We start from the raw sequence: 20137 nt of genomic DNA on the forward strand, positions 1-20137 counted from the left end.
TTCCAAGAAATTAAACTCTTTTCCCAGACCCGCACCTGTCCTCCTCCCCTTTGCCATCTTTAGTCTCTTCTATTTTTTGGACTTAGTTTTTCCTGTCTGCAAACATGCTTAACTCTGTTCTTTACCCTCTTTTTTAAAAGTTTATTTATTTTTAGAGAGGGAAGGGAGGGAGATAGAGATAGAGAGAGAGAGAAACATCAATGTGTGGTTGCTGGGGGTCATGGCCTGCAACCTAGGTGTGTACCCTGACTGGGAATCGAACCTGCGACACTTTGGTTCACAGCCCGCGCTCAATCCACTGAGCTACTCCAGCCAGGGCTTCTTTACCCTTTTAAAACTACCATGTAGCTTCCTAATTCTTTCTGTAGTCAAAAAGTATTTTTAAAGGAAGTCAGTATTAACAGTCTCCACTAAAGCATCAGTTCATTACCATTTAGTTATCCTTTCACATGTGTAATCGAATTGCTAATGGCATCACCAATAATCATTTTATCTGTTAGATGGCTTCAAAGGCAAGTGATAGGTAAAGTGAAATTCTCATTTCATTCAATTGTGAAGAATAACCTTTTAGGGTAAGAAGTGCAGGGAGCATTTGAGATCTTACTCCCTGGTATATGTCATCAGTTTGGCTCAAACAAATGCATAAAATTCTGTAAAATAACAAAACAAAAATAAAAGTACAGATATGTAAAGACTTAAGGACAGCTCCATTTTCCTGCAGTTCTTGCTGTTTTGTGTCCCTGGAGGTATAAATTCACCCTTCACCACCCCACCCCACCCCCACCCAGTCTGGCTTCTTCATGGTTTTGTTAGAGATGCAAGTAACTGAGTCTAGTGTTTCCCTGTTCTGCAGAAGAAAGGGAAGACTCCTGTCCCAGCCACTGAACAAATGTTTTTCATTTCATTTTGGTGACTAGTGATTGGTAGGCACAATTTATGTAATAATTGGTTTAAAGTTAGATTCTGGAACCAGTCATTGGCAAGATGATCATAACTGGCTTAGAGGGAGCTTTCCATAAATCTTCAAATCATCCGAGAAGTGTTATCTGAACAAAACTATAATTCTTAAGGAGTAATTAGGGAAATTTGTTAGGAAAAAGGAAAGAGTGGAGAAGTGTCTGCTAGCTAGGTAACCAAGTGAGTACTTCAATTTTCTAATTATAAAACCCAAATACCCCCTATTTGAACTGGACGCAGTTCAGATGTTTATCAGCCTATGAATGGATAAGCGAATTACAGTCTGTTCATATAATGAAATGACATTTGGCAATAAAAAGGGATGGAGAACTGATACATGCTACAACATCCTGTGACCCTCAGAAGCATTCTAATTGAAAGAAGCCAGTCAGAGGCTTCTACATATTGTTTGATTCCATTTGTATAATATATCTAGAATCAGTAAATCTGAAGAGAAAGTAAGCTAATCATTGCCATGGGCTGTTACAGGACATTTTAATTGAGTTTTGTTTTTGTTTAATTTGCACTGCAAGTCAACGGGAATACCACTTTAAATATAGGCTTCAACAAAATAAATGGCATGTAGAAGTATCCAAACACTTAAATTCATTACTAACTGCAAACAGTAGCTTACATTTCATAGCTTTCATAGCACTTCCACATCTTCCATTTCACTGGATTCCCCGCAACGGCCCTGTGAGAGAGGCTGAACAGGTTCTAGTTACTTTATGTAGCGCAGTGGAGGCCCAAAGATGATCGTGAGTTTTGTAGAGGTCATAGATCTAGTATATGGTAGAGACAAGGTGATGAATTTTAAGTACTTTAAAAGAAATGAGGCCAAAATATTTTTATGTCATATCCAGAAATTTTTAAGACTAGTGATTTGTAATATAAATTACTCAAAAACTTTAGTTTTTATATATCTTATAGTATGAATTAGTTACTAATTTTATTTTAAAGAGTTTCCCTGAAAAGGTAAGTTAGACTCATTCCTTTGGTACCATAGCCATATTGGAAATGTTAAAAAAATGTATCTATTCTCATAACCCTTAAACTCTCCAAAAAGTTCCAATACTAATACAACTGCCTTTTACCAATCACTTACAATATGACTTATTTTAAAATTGGTTCGAACTTAAGAAGCCCCAAGCCAAAGCAAGCACATGCAGTTAGTTACCTTTTCCCCTACATACTGGGAAATACATGTCCATCCTCAAGGATGGGAGAATGGGGAATTACTCATAAAGGGAATGGGATTGCTTCTTGGGGGAAATAAGCATATTCTAAATTAGATTGTGGCAATGGTTATGTAACTATAAATTTACTAAAAACCATTGCATTGTACACTTTAAACAGGTGAACTTTACGGTGTATAAATTATATATGATGTAACTGTTTAAAACATAGAAACATGAAAGCTCCTCTTCATTCTTTGTCCTTCTGGACATAATGTATGCAGAATTAAATATTGCTGCCCGTTCACTGATGAGACTTTGCTTCTTAGCCCTCTATGGCAGCATTCTATTTTGGTTCTCCTATTATCTTATTGACTATAAGGAGCAGTTGCTTTCTTCTCTGTTTCATTGATCCTTTCCTCTTCTGAAGTACTGTAAATATTGGAATTTCCCAGATTTTATTTCTACTCTTCTCCCATCCTTTCAATATAGTTTTCTCTGGATCTAGCACACTACCTAGCTTATAATAACCACTTGGTAAACTTTTGTTAGATGATGGTCTAAATCCACTGACTCCCAAGGCTGATACATCTCTTAATTATATATCTCTAGCCAGGATGCTTTTTTTGTGTTCCCAAGTAATATTGCTTACTTACTAGACTTTTCTGCCCAGACATTATTAGGTATCCAGGACATGATTATTCTTTCCAACCACACCTCCTTAACCTGCATCATTTTAGTTAAGTAGCATCTTCATCCCTTTACTGCCCCTTTGTTGCAAACCTCAGTCTTACCATCTCCTTTTCCTTACCTCCTGTGTTGAATGTCTGCAAATCTGATCTATTCCACTTGAAACACGTCTCGAATTTTAGCCTCAAGGCTCCAACCCTCTGCCTTTTTTTATTTTCCTGCCATGTAACGTGCAAGGCTGATCAGATTAATTCTGTATTACTGAGGAAGCTTGGTTATCTTTTGACTAGATTATGTAAAGGTAACTACTTTAGTTGACTATACAAGCCCTTTTGAAATCTTAGTTCTAGACTTTTGTTTCCTACCCTAGCTTTTGTTATTTTAAGGCTGCTTTGAAATGATCCTTCTTACCTGAACCCCTTTAGATAAAAGTGCCTTTTTATGTCTCCATGGCCTTGTTCATGCTAGATTTTTTTTTTGCTTGTATTGTCATTTCTATTTTGCCCAGCAGATTCCTGTTTATCATTGGTGTTTGTTTTAAAAAGTCATATTATTCATTTTTCAATCAATTATTTACTAACGGCCAGCTTTGTTCCAGTTACTGTGCCTGATCAGTGAATCCGACACAAACCCTTGTCCTCGTGGAACTTAGAAATTAGATCCTCACTGAAACCCTATTGAGGCCCTCAGTTCTCCCAGGCAGAGCTCATTAGCACTTTGGTCATAGCTACAATAGTATCCAGTAAGAGTCTCTACAGGAAATGTCATGTGAACAGCTCATTGGCTTTGAAGAACATCGGCTTATTATTTACTACTGATGGGTGAGACTTAGCTTCTTCAATTTAAAATGAAAATAACAGTATTTAACCATGGCAGGGTTGTTGTGAGACTTGGTGGTAATGTATGTATGAAAGAGCACAACGTTTAGTACCGAGGAACCAAATGCAATAAATGCTGTCTATTTTAAAGTTATATTATTTTTGACACTTGATCATTTCCTTATCCTGATTGTAACAGCAAAAATAAAAAAAAAATTCTAGACTGCGCCCAGTATAATCCATTTGTACATATCAAAATCTCATGCATAGTAGGCACTCAACAAATGTTTGGTGAATTTTTTAAAAAATTAGATGTTTAGCCCTGGCTGGCGTAGCTCAGTGGATTGAGTGCGGGCTGGGAACCAAAGTGTCCCAGGTTCGATTCCCAGCCAGGGTACATGCCCGGGTTGCAGGCCATGACCCCCAGCAGCCGCACATTGGTGTTTCTCTCTCTCTCTCTCCCTTACCTCCCTAAAAATAAATAAATCTAAAAAAAAATAAAATTTGACAAATCTAAAAAAAAAAAAAATTAGATGTTTGGGGAAAATAGATGAGATTTGTCTAAATAGGATGGCTACTGGGGTAAGTTTTAGGGCTTCTAGTCTCCAGCAATATAATTTATTTTAATTTCTTTTTTTTAGTTGTCCTTTGCTAATTTTAATTTGGTAGTACAATTAACACTAGATTTTGATCTTCTCATAACTTTGCTTACTGGTGGAAATGCTGGGTGGATAAAAAAATGATTAACAGGCTAACAGTGATAGGAAAAGCTTAGGATTATTTCTTGAATAAATGACTTTGTTGTAAAATTATACTTTCATAAAATACTTCACGTAACAGCTAATTGAAGAGGGGTGTCTACATGCTTTAAAATCAAGTAAAGAAATACACTGAATAGTACCATGCAGAAGTTCATGTCTACATAATATATAATTTTAAATAAGTAATATACATGATGCTCTAGGGACTCAATTTAATACCAAATCCTGATGTTTAGCCTTAATACAGAGAGAATGCTGCTTTAGAAGATGCTTCCTGTCTGGAATCCATGCAATTAAAGGGTTCTTCTTTTCTTTTCATTAAGATGGCATAGTGCGTAGATCACCTGCATTTGACTTATAGCTGGTACTTGGTAAACAGAGGTTTTAGTTAATATTTTTTCTATCTATCTGCATGAAGGCACTGTGGATTTCAGTTTGTGAGATAAAGCATTCTTTTATGTTGTGTGATACCCTATCGTACCTGAACATTATTTCACCAAGATTTATGCAGAAAGTGAAACCTTCCTAAGGCTGAAGCCCTTTTATCTTCTAGCTGACAGTGCACAGAAAATGTTTACTCTCTTCTGGAGGTTACCATTTAAGTCGTAATGTCTGGCATGCATTTTTAATCTAAAAATATGAAAATAGAAACTAGCGAGATACAAGAGTTACAAAAACAGGTAATATAAAAATTAAGAATAAATATGAAGTACTAAAATTTTCTAGGATTTAGAACTTTTCTCTGGCCATATTTAATATTGGCTTTTGTTAAGGTCATAAATATTTATCAGGTATTGTCACAAGAAAGTGGGTACGGTGGAAAATGGGAAATTTTTCTAATGTAATTTCACGGTGACAGTTTTTTTAAAACTAGCATTCTTTTATTGATGTAGATCCAAATCACATTAAAATGGCGGTGAAAACATTGAGATGATACACACACACACACACACACACACACATTTAGCTAATAAGTGTCAATATATTTAGGTTATACAATATGTGGAATACATACATAGTTATCACTGATTTCAGTAATTAGTATTGTTCTACTTTAATAGAACACTATCAAGAAAATCTCCCTTAATGTAATATGAAGTTCATGATTTCAGTGAAATAAATGTTATTGTTTCTCTTTTGTTCTTGATTATTTTCTTTAGTGCATTGAATTTTGCCTGTTTTTTTTGACAACTGTATCTATTCCTGGTCTAGACACCTTTTCCTATAGCAGGGAAATATATACTAACTGTGTGACTGCTACTGATAGCCTCTGAGGGGCCTTGTTCAGGTTCCTATCTCCAAGATTAGATTTAACTCTGGGAGAGAGAGGAGCATGAGCCTTGTACAGAGAGAGAAACGTATGGGGTGTTCCCATAGTACCTTGTTGTTCTCGTAGCGTGGTCATATAACACTGAAAACCGAGCATTGTACAACTCCAGTAGTGCCAGTTACACAAGTTTTGGTGTGAACTGTATCCCTTGAAGTTGTGCAATTTAATAGCAACTTGAGTTCTGCTCTATCATACATGTTTTTTTGAATTTTTGTTTTCACATTTGTCTTCTCCATGTCAGTGACAATATCTTTTTTTGAAGGCTTTATATTTTATATTTACATTCAATATTAGTTTCAAGTGTATAGCATAGTGGTTAGATATTTATATACCTTAAAAGATGTTCCCCCACATCTAGTGCCAACCTGAAATTATACATAGTTATTACAATATTATTGACTATATTCCCTTTGCTGTACTTTACATCCCCATGACTGTTTTGTACCTTCCAATTTGTACTTCTTAATCAGGGACAATATCTTAATAGCCCTTATATCCCCAGCATCTGGCTCAAGGTGAAGAGTCAGTCATTGTTATTAGAAAATACTTTAGAATTCTATTTCAGTGTTTGTTTTTTCATACAATACATTGTTAATTGGCTATTGGCTTACCATACTTTCCTCAAGGAAAACTGAACTTTAAAAAGTCTTCTTATTTACATGTGAAAAATAATACATTACTTATGGTTGGACCATTCAACTATTAGATGAAGAATGTGGATCATACTTCAGTTTTTCTTTGTTTTAATACTTCTCCCTTTTCCAACTGATTATCATTTGGCTTATTCTTATTCATTTGTTTTATCTGATCAACTCACTACTGACAATGGGCCTAGGAAAGGGAATAAACATCCTGTGTATCTGTGCCCGAGTTCCTTCCAAGATTCATGTCAACAATGTATTCAGTTCTGTTTTTGTCAAACAGAAAAGACATATTTTGTATAGTATGTCAAAATGGCATTGTTTTGTATTCTTTTATATATAGTGATATGTTAAAGGCATGTACATACAAATAAATGTAAAGGTTTTTTTTTAAAGCAGGAAGATAATTAGATGACTTATAATTAGAAAAAGACAATTTGATTTACATTGTAATTTTAATCTGACATTTTGACATGAGGCCAAAAAGTGGGGAGAAATTATTAGAAAGAAAAGTTAGAACATTTGTTTTTTTCAGTATCATTCTCAACTTTCAAAGACACATGTATTCCTATTAGTCAACGGTTTTAGTACTTGGAGGCTGCGTCATGAGAGGGGACCAAACTACAGCAACTTGGGTAGAGAAGGCTTTGTTTCCAAACCTTATATAGAGAGCCTAGGCTCTCATCCTTAACTTGCATACTTTTTTTGTGATAACTTAGTTTTAATTCTTAGTAATAATGGATAAAAATGGCATTTGTGAGTGTTGCATCATGTAGTATGAATGTAATTTTGAGGGTAGGTGTGGTATGTAGTGATGTAGACAGACATTTGTAAGGTCTCAAAATAAGTGATTTCTCACCCATGCTTGTATTAAGTTATTTCTTTTTAACCATACCATGATGATCACTCCAAAAAAATAATTTATTTAGTTAATTCATAACATTACATAATTTTAATTCATAATGTTGGATCAGTATACCAAATTTGCCAATTTTTAATCCTAATTTCCCTAGTTGGCTGGGGCTTTGTGGGAGAGGCTGGCAATATTCCTCAAGTGAGAGGGAAATCTTTATGTGAATGATCAAAGTTACAGGAAGTTGATAATTGAAAGCTACTTCTTTCCCTTTTTGATTCTATCTGAAATGACAAATCATGCCTCTTTTTTTGGCTACAGAACTTTATATACTGAGTATATGTTGTTGGAAGGAGTAGGGTCGAGGGGACAAAACATTACACTTTTAGGCCCACGTTTGTTACTTTGTAAATGACTTGAAACATGCTAGTAATTACCCTCATCTGAAAAAATGAGTAGGACTTCTTTCCGAAGAACATGTATTACTCTCACCATCAGAAAATGGATGATAAATGTTATTGTTTCAGATGAGGCCAATAAGTACTCCATTATCAGCGACTTCCTGAGGGTTTGTATCAAACTACATCACCTGGAGCCATGGGTTTTTACGGAGAGACTCTCAAAAAAATTGCTCTCTAGGTGATTTTTGTAATCCATTCTATGTCTGTGCTCAGAAATACGTGGTGTTTGCTTTGTCTTTGGATTGCTTTAAATTGTTGTGCAGGAGGTAGTCTACTCGTACGGAGACCGTAGTCTGAGACACAGCTTATTATAAAGATTATCATGCGGAGGTGTAAAGGTCTTCATTCTGTTTGCATTGTATCTCCCTAGTTTTTTACTTTCGGTAGAATATTTACACTTGAAGACAGAAGCATTATTGTCAGTATAAGTGAAACTTATCTTAAAAATTTTTTTACTATGCAAACAAATTCTCAGTCCTGCTGGACTGGTGCTTTTGTTTTAGCCGAATGTCACTACTGCGGCCATTTTTTGTTAGCGTTGAAGAGCACAAAAATACATAGTGTAGTTCTTCCTTCTAATTTTGGTTATTATTCTGACAGATACTGTCTTTGAGTTACTTGATAATTTGTGGTTTTACAATTCCTCTGGTTTTTCTACTGTTTGACACAACCTACTGCTATACATGCTTCAGTAGTCATTGGATTTGACTTCCCTCTTGTGCATTATACTACAGTCTTTTGTTACCTAATTTAGTGATAATTTTATAATAGCTTAACATCTCTTATAATTTTAATTGTTATCAAGAAGAGTGACATCATTTAATTTGACTTAAGATTCAGAAGAATGGATGAATGACAAATTAATAATTTACTACCTTTGCATAATACTGAAGCCTAGAATATTAGAAGGATTGATGGCAGAAAAGGTTAACAAATTTTAGCAGCTTTCATTAGCTTTACATGGTCATATGTTTGTGGTGCTGACTGAAATAGGTTCTGTAGGAGATCTCAGTCTAGGGAACTAATTACTTGTGCCGATTGCCGCACTGATGAATAGACCCTCATTGTATCATTCCCCTGAAGACGAGGAGCAGCCTGTGATTCACGACTGCATCCTGGCTGATATTTGATAATAATTTTAACAGATAAATGTAGGTAGGCAGAATGATGAAGTGCCTATCCAGGCTCCATGACTATCGAAGCCAAGCATAGAGCCATCTGTTTGCCTTTTCCCCTCACCTAAGGAGAATTTTAGTGTATTAATTGAGTTCAAACAACTGCTATCTTTTGCTTGTATGTATATTCTTTATGTTTCTTATTTCTTTTTAAATGATATAATATTAGTTTTCTTTCAAAAGATGTCAGCAAAATAACAAAGAATAAAAGAGCTTTTTAATTTTTCTTTTTGAGGACTGCAAATTTTACACTTTTTGGCATTCCATTTTGATTATATCTCATTTCTATGCATGATCAAAATCAACAAAGGGAGTCTTTGATGTTCTCACTGTCTGTCCAGCATTCTCAGAAAAGAGCATGAATTCCTATTGTTTTTAAAAAATATTCTCTGTAAATAATATACTGTTTGTTGCCTATGCTTTTATTAATTTGGGATAATTTTTAACTGATAAAGTAGTTATTTATAAGTCATTTGAATTTTTAGAGGTAGCATCTTTAAAACATCAAAATAGGGGTAACTTACATGTGGGTATTTTGAGACTATCAATTGGTCAAGACTACTAATTTGTCAAAGCTGACAGGTACAATTTTATTAGCTCATGAAATACAAGTGAGATTTTATTTTGTATTAGTCATTTCTTGCAGAAGTTTTGATTATGAATTTTTAAGATTTCATTATCAAACCATAGGTTTTTAATGTTCTGTATTTTAATGAATAAATATATTCTGCAAAGATATTTTCTCTTCCTGTAACTGAAAAAAAAAAACACTTCACATTAGCATTTTCTTTATAAAATGTTTTCCAGCATGTTAGACCATGATTAGTTTACAGGAGAGAAAGTGGACATTTGTACATTGCCATATAAAGGGTCTACATAATTGGGGAAAATAGAGACGTTGAATTGAGTGAACCCTTTTTAAAAAATAGATTTCCAAAAGTATGCTTTTGATACAACAATTATTGCACATCATATAGCATGTAGTTTTTAATTAAATATAAAAACAGACTACATAAAACAGAAATCCAATCTGATTTGCTTGAAAATAGATTGCTATTTCACTCTATAGGAATGGTTTATTTAAAAACAGTAAATGGAAAAGAAATGCATTTTCTTGTGTTGTTCTAAGCCTCAGGGGCTAAATGTAATGAATATTTTAAGAGATTATTTTAATTAAATTCCTGCACATCTAAACAGAGTAATATTTTATTATCACATACATAACCATGTAACTGAGATATTCATTAAAGTTAACACTTTCTGGACCAAGAATTCATGGTATGATTTACTGACCTTGTACAAAAAGGCACAAATTAGGAAGAAAAATGAAGGGGGACAGACTTTGATTAATATAGGTAATGCTATACCATATTTATAATAGCCTTTTCCCTATTCTGGTTTATAAATGCAGCCACAGAGAAAGGTGCCCTGCTGAGGCTGAAATGAGGCTGAAATCAGAGCACATGCCACTAGAGTGTGGGGAAACTGATCACACTGTCAGCAATTCATTTCAAAATGATGTATTTAGTGCTCATTTCACCTTCCAAGAAAAAGGAAAAGGAGTTCCTTAGACTGGAAGGTGATATTGTTATTTTCAAGGACATACCTAAGTTAAAGATTGCAGAAAGGGGAGTGTGAAGTGGAGGGAGAATTAAGGGGAAGGGGAGGGAAAAAAAGGCAGAGCAAACAAGGGGAGCTTTATGCAGAAATTCAGTGCTACCACGCTGTTTGATAATTGCTAACATATGTGGCTTCTCTGTTTCATTGTAGTCGTCCTCGTGAGTTCTGGCGCCTTGACTACTGGGAAGATGACTTGCGGCGCCGGCGACGATTTGTGCGTAACCCTCTAGGATCGACACATCCTGAAGCGACACTAAAAACAGCCGTGGAACATGGTCAGTGTGTAAACCAGTCCTTGCCAGTAGCAGCAGGTAGAGCACTTGGTAATGAAGAGCATAACTTCATTATTACAAGGCACTGTAAAGTGGTCCAACACCACATTTCATAGTTACTCACCCCAGAAGGAGAAGTTAAATTTTTTATAGTTAGTGTAGGGTCCTATTAAATTATGGTGTCAAGTGTATTTATTTATTATGTTACACATGCAAAACTTACTTAACATAGACCCTTTGTTTCAGAGTAGGAGGATAAAATATTTCTCCTTTTAAGTGACACATTCAGCTGAGTAAATTAATCCAGGACGCCTGCCTTAAATCCATGAATATCAGAAAGACAGCATTTACAAACCAAATAGGTTTCTAGGCTCTGTTGTGTGTGTATGATTTTCCCTCAAACATGGTATTTGAGCACGAGATTATGAAGTGGGAGAGATAGTAATAAATGTCCAGGTGCCTAGATACTTTCTGAGCCTTGATTTGTAGATGGTTATGACAGATGGCTCCTGGAAAAAGAGAATAGACATTATTTTCAAACGTTCCTGTTCTGCATCATCTTCTTATCAGAGCTTAACAAAATATTTTTCCTCTTTTTGATATAATGCGTATCACTATGATTCAGTTTAGTTAGAAGCCTGATGAGCAAATTGGAAAAACTGGAAAAGTCCTTTTGATTTGAGGGTTTATTCTCTTTGGGCATATGATTTCATTTAATATTTTAATAATTTTTGAAAGTCAATTAAGATATATTGATTAATGAGGAAAATGTCCTTCATTACGTTAAAATTACTTTGACTTTATAAAGTATAAATTGGTTATTTTTTTATAAGAAATAATTTTATTTTCCCTTTTGTATAGCATTAGTTTAATATACAGCAGCTTATGGTTAAGTGATAGTATCTGGTATACAAAATATATGTTAAATTACATTCAGTAAAGGTATCAAGAATTTAGATTAAAAGTATGTGATCCTAGGTTTGGCCTCAGTCAGGCAGCTTAACCTCTTGCACTCAGCCTTAAAGAGCCATTTCTGGAAGAAAATGTCCACAATATGTCATCAGATATAACACCAAATGTGACATCAGTCCTTTAAAATAAATGATCATACAGAGAATAGTCAATAACAAAGTGATCTAAAAGCAATAATAGTCTCAGAGCCCTACATCTTCAACTGCAGGAGGTGGAGAGGAGAAATAAGGTGTAGAATTAATTAGGCCACTTTGCTTTTAAGGATCATGTACCGTTTATGTGGTGTTCCAAATTCCAGTGTCATATATATATTTTTCTCTCCTGTTTTTGTTTTTGTTTTTGTTTCTGTTTTGTTTTTGGTTCATGACCCTTACATTGAAAAAAAAAAAAAGCCTTTTTTATCCTTTGCAGTCAAACAGATGCTACCATGTGCCCTTAAAATTTAATGGGTATTTTTCTGTCTCCTTAACTGTCATTTCACATTGAGCTGTGAGTTCTGAAGTCAGTGAATGAAAATGTTATGAAAATTTTTCATTTTATGTCTGTAGAGAGGGACTTGCTTTCTCAAATTACATAGAGGCAAACTGTTAATGCTGTTACTTGAGAGAAATATCTGTAACTGAATTTAAAATTTGTGGTATAGGTTTAATTAAAGCACTTATTAAAATCTATTTTTATAAGAAAAGTTTATTTACCCTTTAACCATTTTGAGGAATGTAATCTTCCTTATAATGAATAAATTTTAATCTTATTGTTCAACTTTACATTTTAAAATAATATTGTGTCAAATTTCTTATGCTAAGAGGCTGATTTAAAAAAGGTATTTATTAGCAATGTTTACTGTCATTTATTTAAGATTTTTTTATATCCTGTATAGAAGCAGATTTCACTCTTAATGCTCCAAATAGTAATTGAAAGATTAATATAATATCAGTTACTTACCTATATTTTATTATGCATTTTCACATTGAGAGAGAACTTCAGTTAAGCGTTTTATGCAATTTCATTCTGCTTGGTAACCTTTTACACTAATCTTATAATAGCTAATATTTAAAAGGCTCTGAAAAGATTAAAAACAAATTTAAATCTGAAATGTGTATTTTAAAAAATTAATGAAATGTGTAGGAGATTCTTCAGTAGTCTTGCAATTAAGATGAGTCATAGTTAATATAACACTTTCTGAAAAACGTACAAACTCTAATTATACTTTGTATATAGTTTTTTTTAAATAATAAAGAAATATTAGTTTTGGAACTTAGTACATACATTGTACTATAGTAGTTTGATGTCATAATTTATGCTAATATGTAAGCAAAGAGCTTTTAAAATATTTTATTAAATAATTTTATGGTTGACATTCACTTTTAATTTTGTTATGAAAGTCTTTGTTTTTAATACTAAATAACAATAGGAAACTAATGAAAATAAACATATTAAGAGTCAAGAATGCCAAATAAACAGTACAATAAAAAAACAGTTGAAATTACAGAATTTAGCATGGATAAATACTATGCTTTAATGTGAAATTTGAGTATTTAAAATAGATATTACTGAGGCAGTGTCAGTTTTATATTGTTTTATGACTTCTCACTTTTGTTTATAATTGATTTAACAAAGGAGACAGGACATTTTGAAAATGTAGAATCTTAAAACCTCATGAAGTATATTATCATCATCAAAGGATGACATCTGAATAGAAATGCTGTTGGAGATTAGTTATATATTTTAGTCGTAAGAGCCATCTTTTTTATGGATTGATGTGATTTGAAGGAAAGCCTCTGGTGTAAAGGTGGCAGAGTAAATACCTGAAGAGTGATGTGCTCCGTTCGGGCGATCAATACTAGCCCCATGACTCTACTTCTGGCTACCTTCTAGTTAAAAACAAATTTTTTAATTCTGACAATTTAATTGCCCTTCCCAAGTTCACATTAACTTGCTTGGGGAAAAGGGCTTTGGGTAATTTTTCAAAGAGAGACCCTCCAAAGTGGTTATTTATAAAAGTCATTTTGTAATGGGAGATTTCTTGAACTTTGCAGAAACTGCATCATATTTTAAAATTAAAACTAATACTTCCTCTTATGATTAAATATTCTTTATGGAAATTAGTGGCAGCAAGCAGAGGTGGATATTTGATTCTTCTGGGCATTTTCTTTCATAGTTTTAAAAATTATTAGAAATCATTCGTAAGTATTCTTAACAGTCTTCTAATGCACGGGACCCAGTCTGTCAGCTATTCATTATCACAGCATTTAGATTTGGAAAGAACATAAGGCTCAAGTCTAGTCTAATGCTATTGTTTACAAAAGAGGAAACTGAGGAAACAAAGGACCAACATAATTCTTGGTAGATGATAACATAATATCTTGGTGCAGGTAACCCATGATTAGTCACATTTTTTTTACCGTTGTTTTATGCTGTCTTCTAAAATCCATTGTTAAATGTAATGGGAATTTTATATTTAAATTGAAGCCACGTGAAACATGTTTTAAATGGTAGAAAATTGGTTTTAATTCAAACACTAAAAGAGCTTAGCAGTAGAATCCTATCGAATTCAAGACTTTTTTTTTTTTTGTAGAGACTGTGCATGCTCATAGAAATATATGAGGAGGATTTAACATAGTTTAAAAAGTATCTTGTAATCATATGGAATGATACAAGTACCTCATCTGGTTTTGTAGTGATGACAGACTATGTAAAGATCCTAAATGATGCCATTCGCTCATAACTTCAATAATGCCAGATGATATTTCCTTCTTCTTAGGATCCACATACACTAGGTTTTCTATCTAACACTTATAAGGGACCCGTGATCATTGGGAGATGAACTTGGTTCGTTCTCCTAATCATCCTTTGTAGTTTCACTAATTTTTCTTCAAATGAATCTTCTTGACTTGGAAACCTTTGGAAACTGCACAAACTATAAAAAATGGAATTATTTTAGGATAATAATTGTATATAAGACATTCTTTCTGTTTCTTGTTAAGAATGAACAGTTGCGGTATGTGCTTCACAACACACTAAGTGGATGCCCATATTTATTTTATATACATTTGAGGTCACTTTGTTATTTCAGTAGTAATTAAAAAAAAAAAAAAACGAAGTGTCTTAATTCTTTAACAACTTTACTGTAATATGGACCACTGATTACCATTTCACTGCTGCAGTAGACTTTTAAAAGGAGATTTGTATATCATAGGTACAAGAGTTTTCTATATTCTTACATTTGAATTTTGTTTACCTAGCCTGTTTTGAATATAGATGAATCAGCTCATGTCCAGTGCTAGCTATAAAGAACTTGAACTTCACTTTTTGGAGAACCATCTATTCTCTGAGTCTGCTTATAGCTCTTAGCTTTAGTGAATCAACAGTCATGATTCAAAGAAAGCATTTTTGACAAATTTATCCAATTTATGTAACAATTGTCCTCTAGTTACTAAGTTAGAATAAATATTAACTAGAGTAAAATGTGAGATTAGACGAAGGCAATCTGTTAATGGTGATATGAAAATTTAAGCAGTTACCATGGTTGGTAGTAATTTTATTATCCAGAAAAGATCTGAATCAAGCTTTAAAACTGAACCAAAAGTATGTTCTGACTTCATCCAATTGAACTTTTATACAAGCATACAATATACTCACAGAAGATATCAAAATGCTTGATACTTGTTTCAATGGTTGATTGAGTATGAGGCAAACTTTTGTTTGCCTTATACTTTTCCCAGCACATAAACATGATAATTATCTTTTATTTAATGCTTGGGACAGTTTTGTTCTGATTTTGAAAACAAAACAAAGTTCTTTAGCAGAGGGCTATTAGACCACTGAGGATTGAGCGCCAGCGCATGTGGTGTGTGTTAGAGCACTGTTGGTGATTTTACTGCTGCTAACTTAAAATCCTCCAGGGGGAGTTAATTACAGGAAAACCATTCTAAATATCAGTAAGCTGCATATTTTCCATGACAAGAGGTTTTTCAGTTGAGGTTGAACAATTCCAGAATCTGAGCTTGTAAAAATAAGTAAATAAATAAAAAGTGGGTGTTTGTATGTGTATAGTAGGCCTATAATACTTTAAAATTTTTTCATAAAATTTTATTTAATTCAGAAGTTACTGTGTTTTAATGTGTCAGCATGATGAAAACATATTTAAAAACACTTTAAATTTCAGTTGCAAGGAATAAAAAATTATATTTAATGGTCATTTAAATGAATGGGAATTTATTTACTGAGCTATTTTATATCCCCACTGGCTACTATAATTTTTTTTGTAAATGTTTGCAGATTAAAGGCCCCCCCCTTTTTTTTCCCCAAATCAACTTGGTGTACTTCACAACATGTATGGCAATTATCAGAGAAAGTAATGATCGAGGTGTTGAATTTAGTTGTTTTTTATATATTTGGCATATGTTCATAATATGCAGGTTTGGAAATGAATTCTTTTTATTCTTTGCTTTTTTATGGTAATTCTGACTTAACCCTTTAACATGTGCCATGTGAAACTTAAGAACAGTAAACTAACCAGTAGATTACGAGTCCATCCATCTTTGCATAGTGGGGAGAGCCCAGATTCTGGTGCCCCAGACTCCTGACTTGACTCAGTAGCTGTGTTGCCTTGGGCAAGTTATATAACCTTCTCTGAGCCTTTTTATTCATCTGAAAAGGAGAAATTAGAAGGGGGGGGGTTTATGAGAATTAAATGAGTTAAATATGTAAAGTGCTTTGAACACTCCCTGGCACATGATTAGTGTTCTTTAATATTAGCATTGTTATGATTTCTGCTTTGACGAACGAATTTAAGTCTGGAAAATGAGAATGTAACATGCTGATTTTGTACTAAAATCTGACTGGCAGTTGTTAATTAAGTACAATGTACTTTATAAGGAAATGTAGACGATGATGATTTCTCTTCTATTTCTCAGCGACCAATTTATTTTTAGTAAACCGGAGAAGTCCTTGTTTGGGCTAAGGGCAGTGTTTATGATTTCAAAGTAAGGAAACATAAATACTTGAATATAAACAATGACATAAAAATTTATACTGTTATTTTCTTAAAAATTATTGGGTTTGGGTATATTTCTTTGTAGCTTGTAAAAACATAAAGCCATTTAAATTAGACACTTAAAATTTTTTTTCAAATATTTATTGAGACTTTCATATGTGTGCAGCATAGGAAAATAAGGTTTTACTTACCACATAGCGGTTATTCAAAGTTAAATATAGAAAGCTTCTTTCCATGACTTTGTTATTTAATAGAAAGTACCTATGTTTTTTTAAGTAGTGCCATAAGTATTGTATGTAAATGATATAAACGTTGAACTCACAGTAAATATAATAAAAATAAACTTTTACCTTTTAACATTATCCATACGATGCCTATTAAATTCAACGAACCTTTGATTTCTCAGGATAATCAGGTAACAGACACATAATTTAACTATTTAGCATAAATTATATAGAGAAATATTAGTCACGTTACTGCAAACCGAGCGCTTTATCCTTTATGGGCTTTGGACGCGATGCCCAGGCGGAAAGTGCCGCGGAGAGCAGAAAGCCGGGCAGTCTGATTTCCATATCAATAGCTGCTGCCCGGCGGATCAGGTGCTTTGCCTCTGGGATTTCCCTAGCTGGAAACCGGGACTGGGAGGAAGGACGCTGCTAAACTTTCCCTTATGTGACACAGTGAGCTTTCAAAATTCACAGTCCAGCAGTTGGTATCTGCTTTTACGAGTTTCTTAAGGAGAAAGCTGCCCAGAGCAGTGCAGTCACTCTGGAGGGATGTGGGTTTTTGAAGTCAGAATCAGGAGTTTTCAGTGCTTCCCCCTTTTGGCTGCACCTCTGCTCCCGTCTGTGGTTCCATTGTTGGCCCCGGGTGCTCCGCAGAGCTCTCCCCTTACTGTTTGGATTTGCTGTCCCCTTCCCTCTGTCTGCTCCTGTCCTGCAGCCTTAACAGTGCCTCCAGTCTGTGCTGCTCTCTCCACGGGCTGCTGCAGCTCAGGCAGTGGGAGGCTCTCCGCCCAGATGCCTCTCATCCCAGGCTTTCTGTTATGGTTGCCCCCGGGGTGTCTTAGCCCTTTAGTTTAAACACATGGAGGAGGTAGTGTTTGAGCCTCCACTTAGTTTCCACACTGCCTGGCTCTTGGTATTTGTCTAAGGGCTGAAGTGGGGGTGTGGGTGGGGTGAAATGTGGGCAAGGGCAAGGAGGGAGAATGGAGTTAAGAGGAAGAGAAGGCAGCTTCCAAGAGCTGCTAGAGCTTTATGAGTGTCAGACGTGGCTTCAGGATGTGGTCTGAATCCTCATTGGCTGTGACTCTCCTGGCCCTGGCCCTTCTTCCTCTGGACTCTCCTCCACAGCCACTTCCCAACCATTTCAAAATGCTTGTCACTGTAATATTATTCCAGGAATGAATCAGTCTTTCTTATTTTTTCAGTGTTAGGTGGGTATTGTTTGTAAAAGTAGGTTGGAATTTTTTCTGCCGCCAAATTTCCAAAAATGTGCTGCTTTCGAACCCTCTCCAGCCCTAACTATAAGTAAATAAATGGTTCTGTGAGTGGTGCAAGGGTCACATTTGATGGGATTAGGGTGCTTGTTCAGGGCAACGTTAAACTAGGTTTGGGGAATCATGTTCGTCAAAATGAACATGTGTGCCATCCCAATCACCCTTCCCACTGTGGGTGAACGTGTAAAAATGATGGGCCATCTTTGGCCACCTAGCCTTACCTCAGCTCCCTGCCCCTCTGCCACAGTGCTCTTCCCAGGGCTGATGGACAGCTTTGTTTCCTTTTCATTTCAGCTGCAGATGAAGATATCCTTGCTAAAGGAAAACAGTCCATCAAGAGTCAGGCTCTAGGAAATCAGAACTCAGAAAACGAGGTTCTCCTGGAAGGTGACGACGATACTCTGTCATCCGCGGACGAAAAAGATTTAGAGAATCTTGCCGGTAAATCCAGTGGCTATGCAGCTATTTCAGCTAGCTCTGGGCCAATAAGCATCTAATTACTTACTTTTTCAGCTGAGATCACTACCAAGTTCACACCCACAATTACTTTAGTTATAAAGATTTTGTGTTCCTTCAAACATTGTCCTCCTAATCTTCAACCTTTCCCTTTTGTTTTCCTATTCTATTCATTATGCTCATTTTTAAAATAATTTTCACTGAAAAAGAAAAAAAAGTTTAAAAGCAGCAGCAACAAAATTGCTTCACTCATCCCATGAGAGGAGTTACCTAATCTCTATATTATAAGAGTTGTAAGTGAAATTCTGCCAACTGTTTTGTAAATAAAGCTTGGAGGCAGGTGAGCTATTTGCTTTGATATACAGGTCTTAGTGAACATGTTGCATATACATTTAACTCTCTCAAAAAATCCATTTCAAGAATGCTATGGCGTTACATAGGATTCACATATTTTACCTGATGTAGAAATTTTGATTTGCACTCTGCAGATTTTCAGTTTTACTTCCCTTATGGGAAAAATTCTCTTGTTTAGCCTGAAATTTTAGTCATTCATTAAATGGCCTTTTTTTTTTAAACGTCTGTGGCTCTCTTCCGCAAAGAGGAAAGTCTGAAAGATTTCTGTGATTTCTTTAGGGAAAAATATATCAACTATTTTGATAATTTTCATTTAAGAGAAGACATTAGAAATCTTATATTTAATGACATTTATCTGCAACCTGTACTACTACACAGTGAATGCTAATTGAAAGCAAAAATGGATGATGGCATCTTCTTTGAGGAACCATAAACCTCTGTGTAAAGTAAAACAGCATTAGTTGGAGCATACTGTTATGGGGTTTCAGACAGGAAGAGAATAAGGTGGACAGTGCTGTTCTCTAGTCTTTTCCTTCCCTTCATATCCATTTACCTATTTCTTCCTCCTTTATTTTGCTTGCATCCTTGCTACTAGTAATGCATTCATATAGTAATAGAGGTGAAAGGGGAGTTTAATTATATAATCCTGACAATGGCAATAGGATTAAGAAGTAATCCACACTAATAAAGTGGTGTGGGTTAGAAATGAAGTGGAAATTGTCAGGGGTCTTCTTTAGGACCTAGGCTGCCCTAGCTCCTGCAGCTGTCTGCTTACCCTGTAATTGAATGTCTGAGAGTGATTGAAAAAATGTTATTTCTTCTCAGGATTACATGCTAATGTACAGAGGGCAAAGGAGACAGCAAAAGAACACATAGCTGCTTATTTCATCCATTTATAGGGATGAGCTTTGGGAAATCATGGCTGTTCTGCAGCTATCTGCTGCCCATCTGCAGACACAATGTATTTGTACATTGGGAATAGAGGGCAAAACCTGCTCTGATCTCCACAGAGCATCCCTTCTATTGTCCTACTGGCACACATTAAGATTGATGTGAGATTAAGGACCAACACCCTTCTAACAATCGATGGAAATGTCAATTCATCTGA

The 20137-nt window shown here is 34.8% G+C and overlaps 1 protein-coding gene across 4 annotated transcripts in view; it reads left to right on the forward strand.

Moving 5' to 3' along the window:
- LRBA (LPS responsive beige-like anchor protein) overlaps positions 1–20137 on the forward strand; it is a 513768-nt gene that overhangs the window by 262624 nt on the left and 231007 nt on the right. For all 4 annotated transcript variants that reach the window (XM_045831330.1, XM_045831331.1, XM_045831332.1 and 1 more), the window contains 2 exons: positions 10632–10756; positions 18514–18660. In XM_045831330.1, the coding sequence (XP_045687286.1) occupies positions 10632–10756; positions 18514–18660 (272 nt within the window). The remainder of the gene's footprint in view (positions 1–10631; positions 10757–18513; positions 18661–20137) is intronic.

Source organism: Phyllostomus hastatus, unplaced genomic scaffold (assembly GCF_019186645.2).
Source record: "Phyllostomus hastatus isolate PE091 unplaced genomic scaffold, TTU_PhHast_1.1 phas_contig_159, whole genome shotgun sequence".
Taxonomy (NCBI): Eukaryota; Metazoa; Chordata; class Mammalia; order Chiroptera; family Phyllostomidae; genus Phyllostomus; species Phyllostomus hastatus.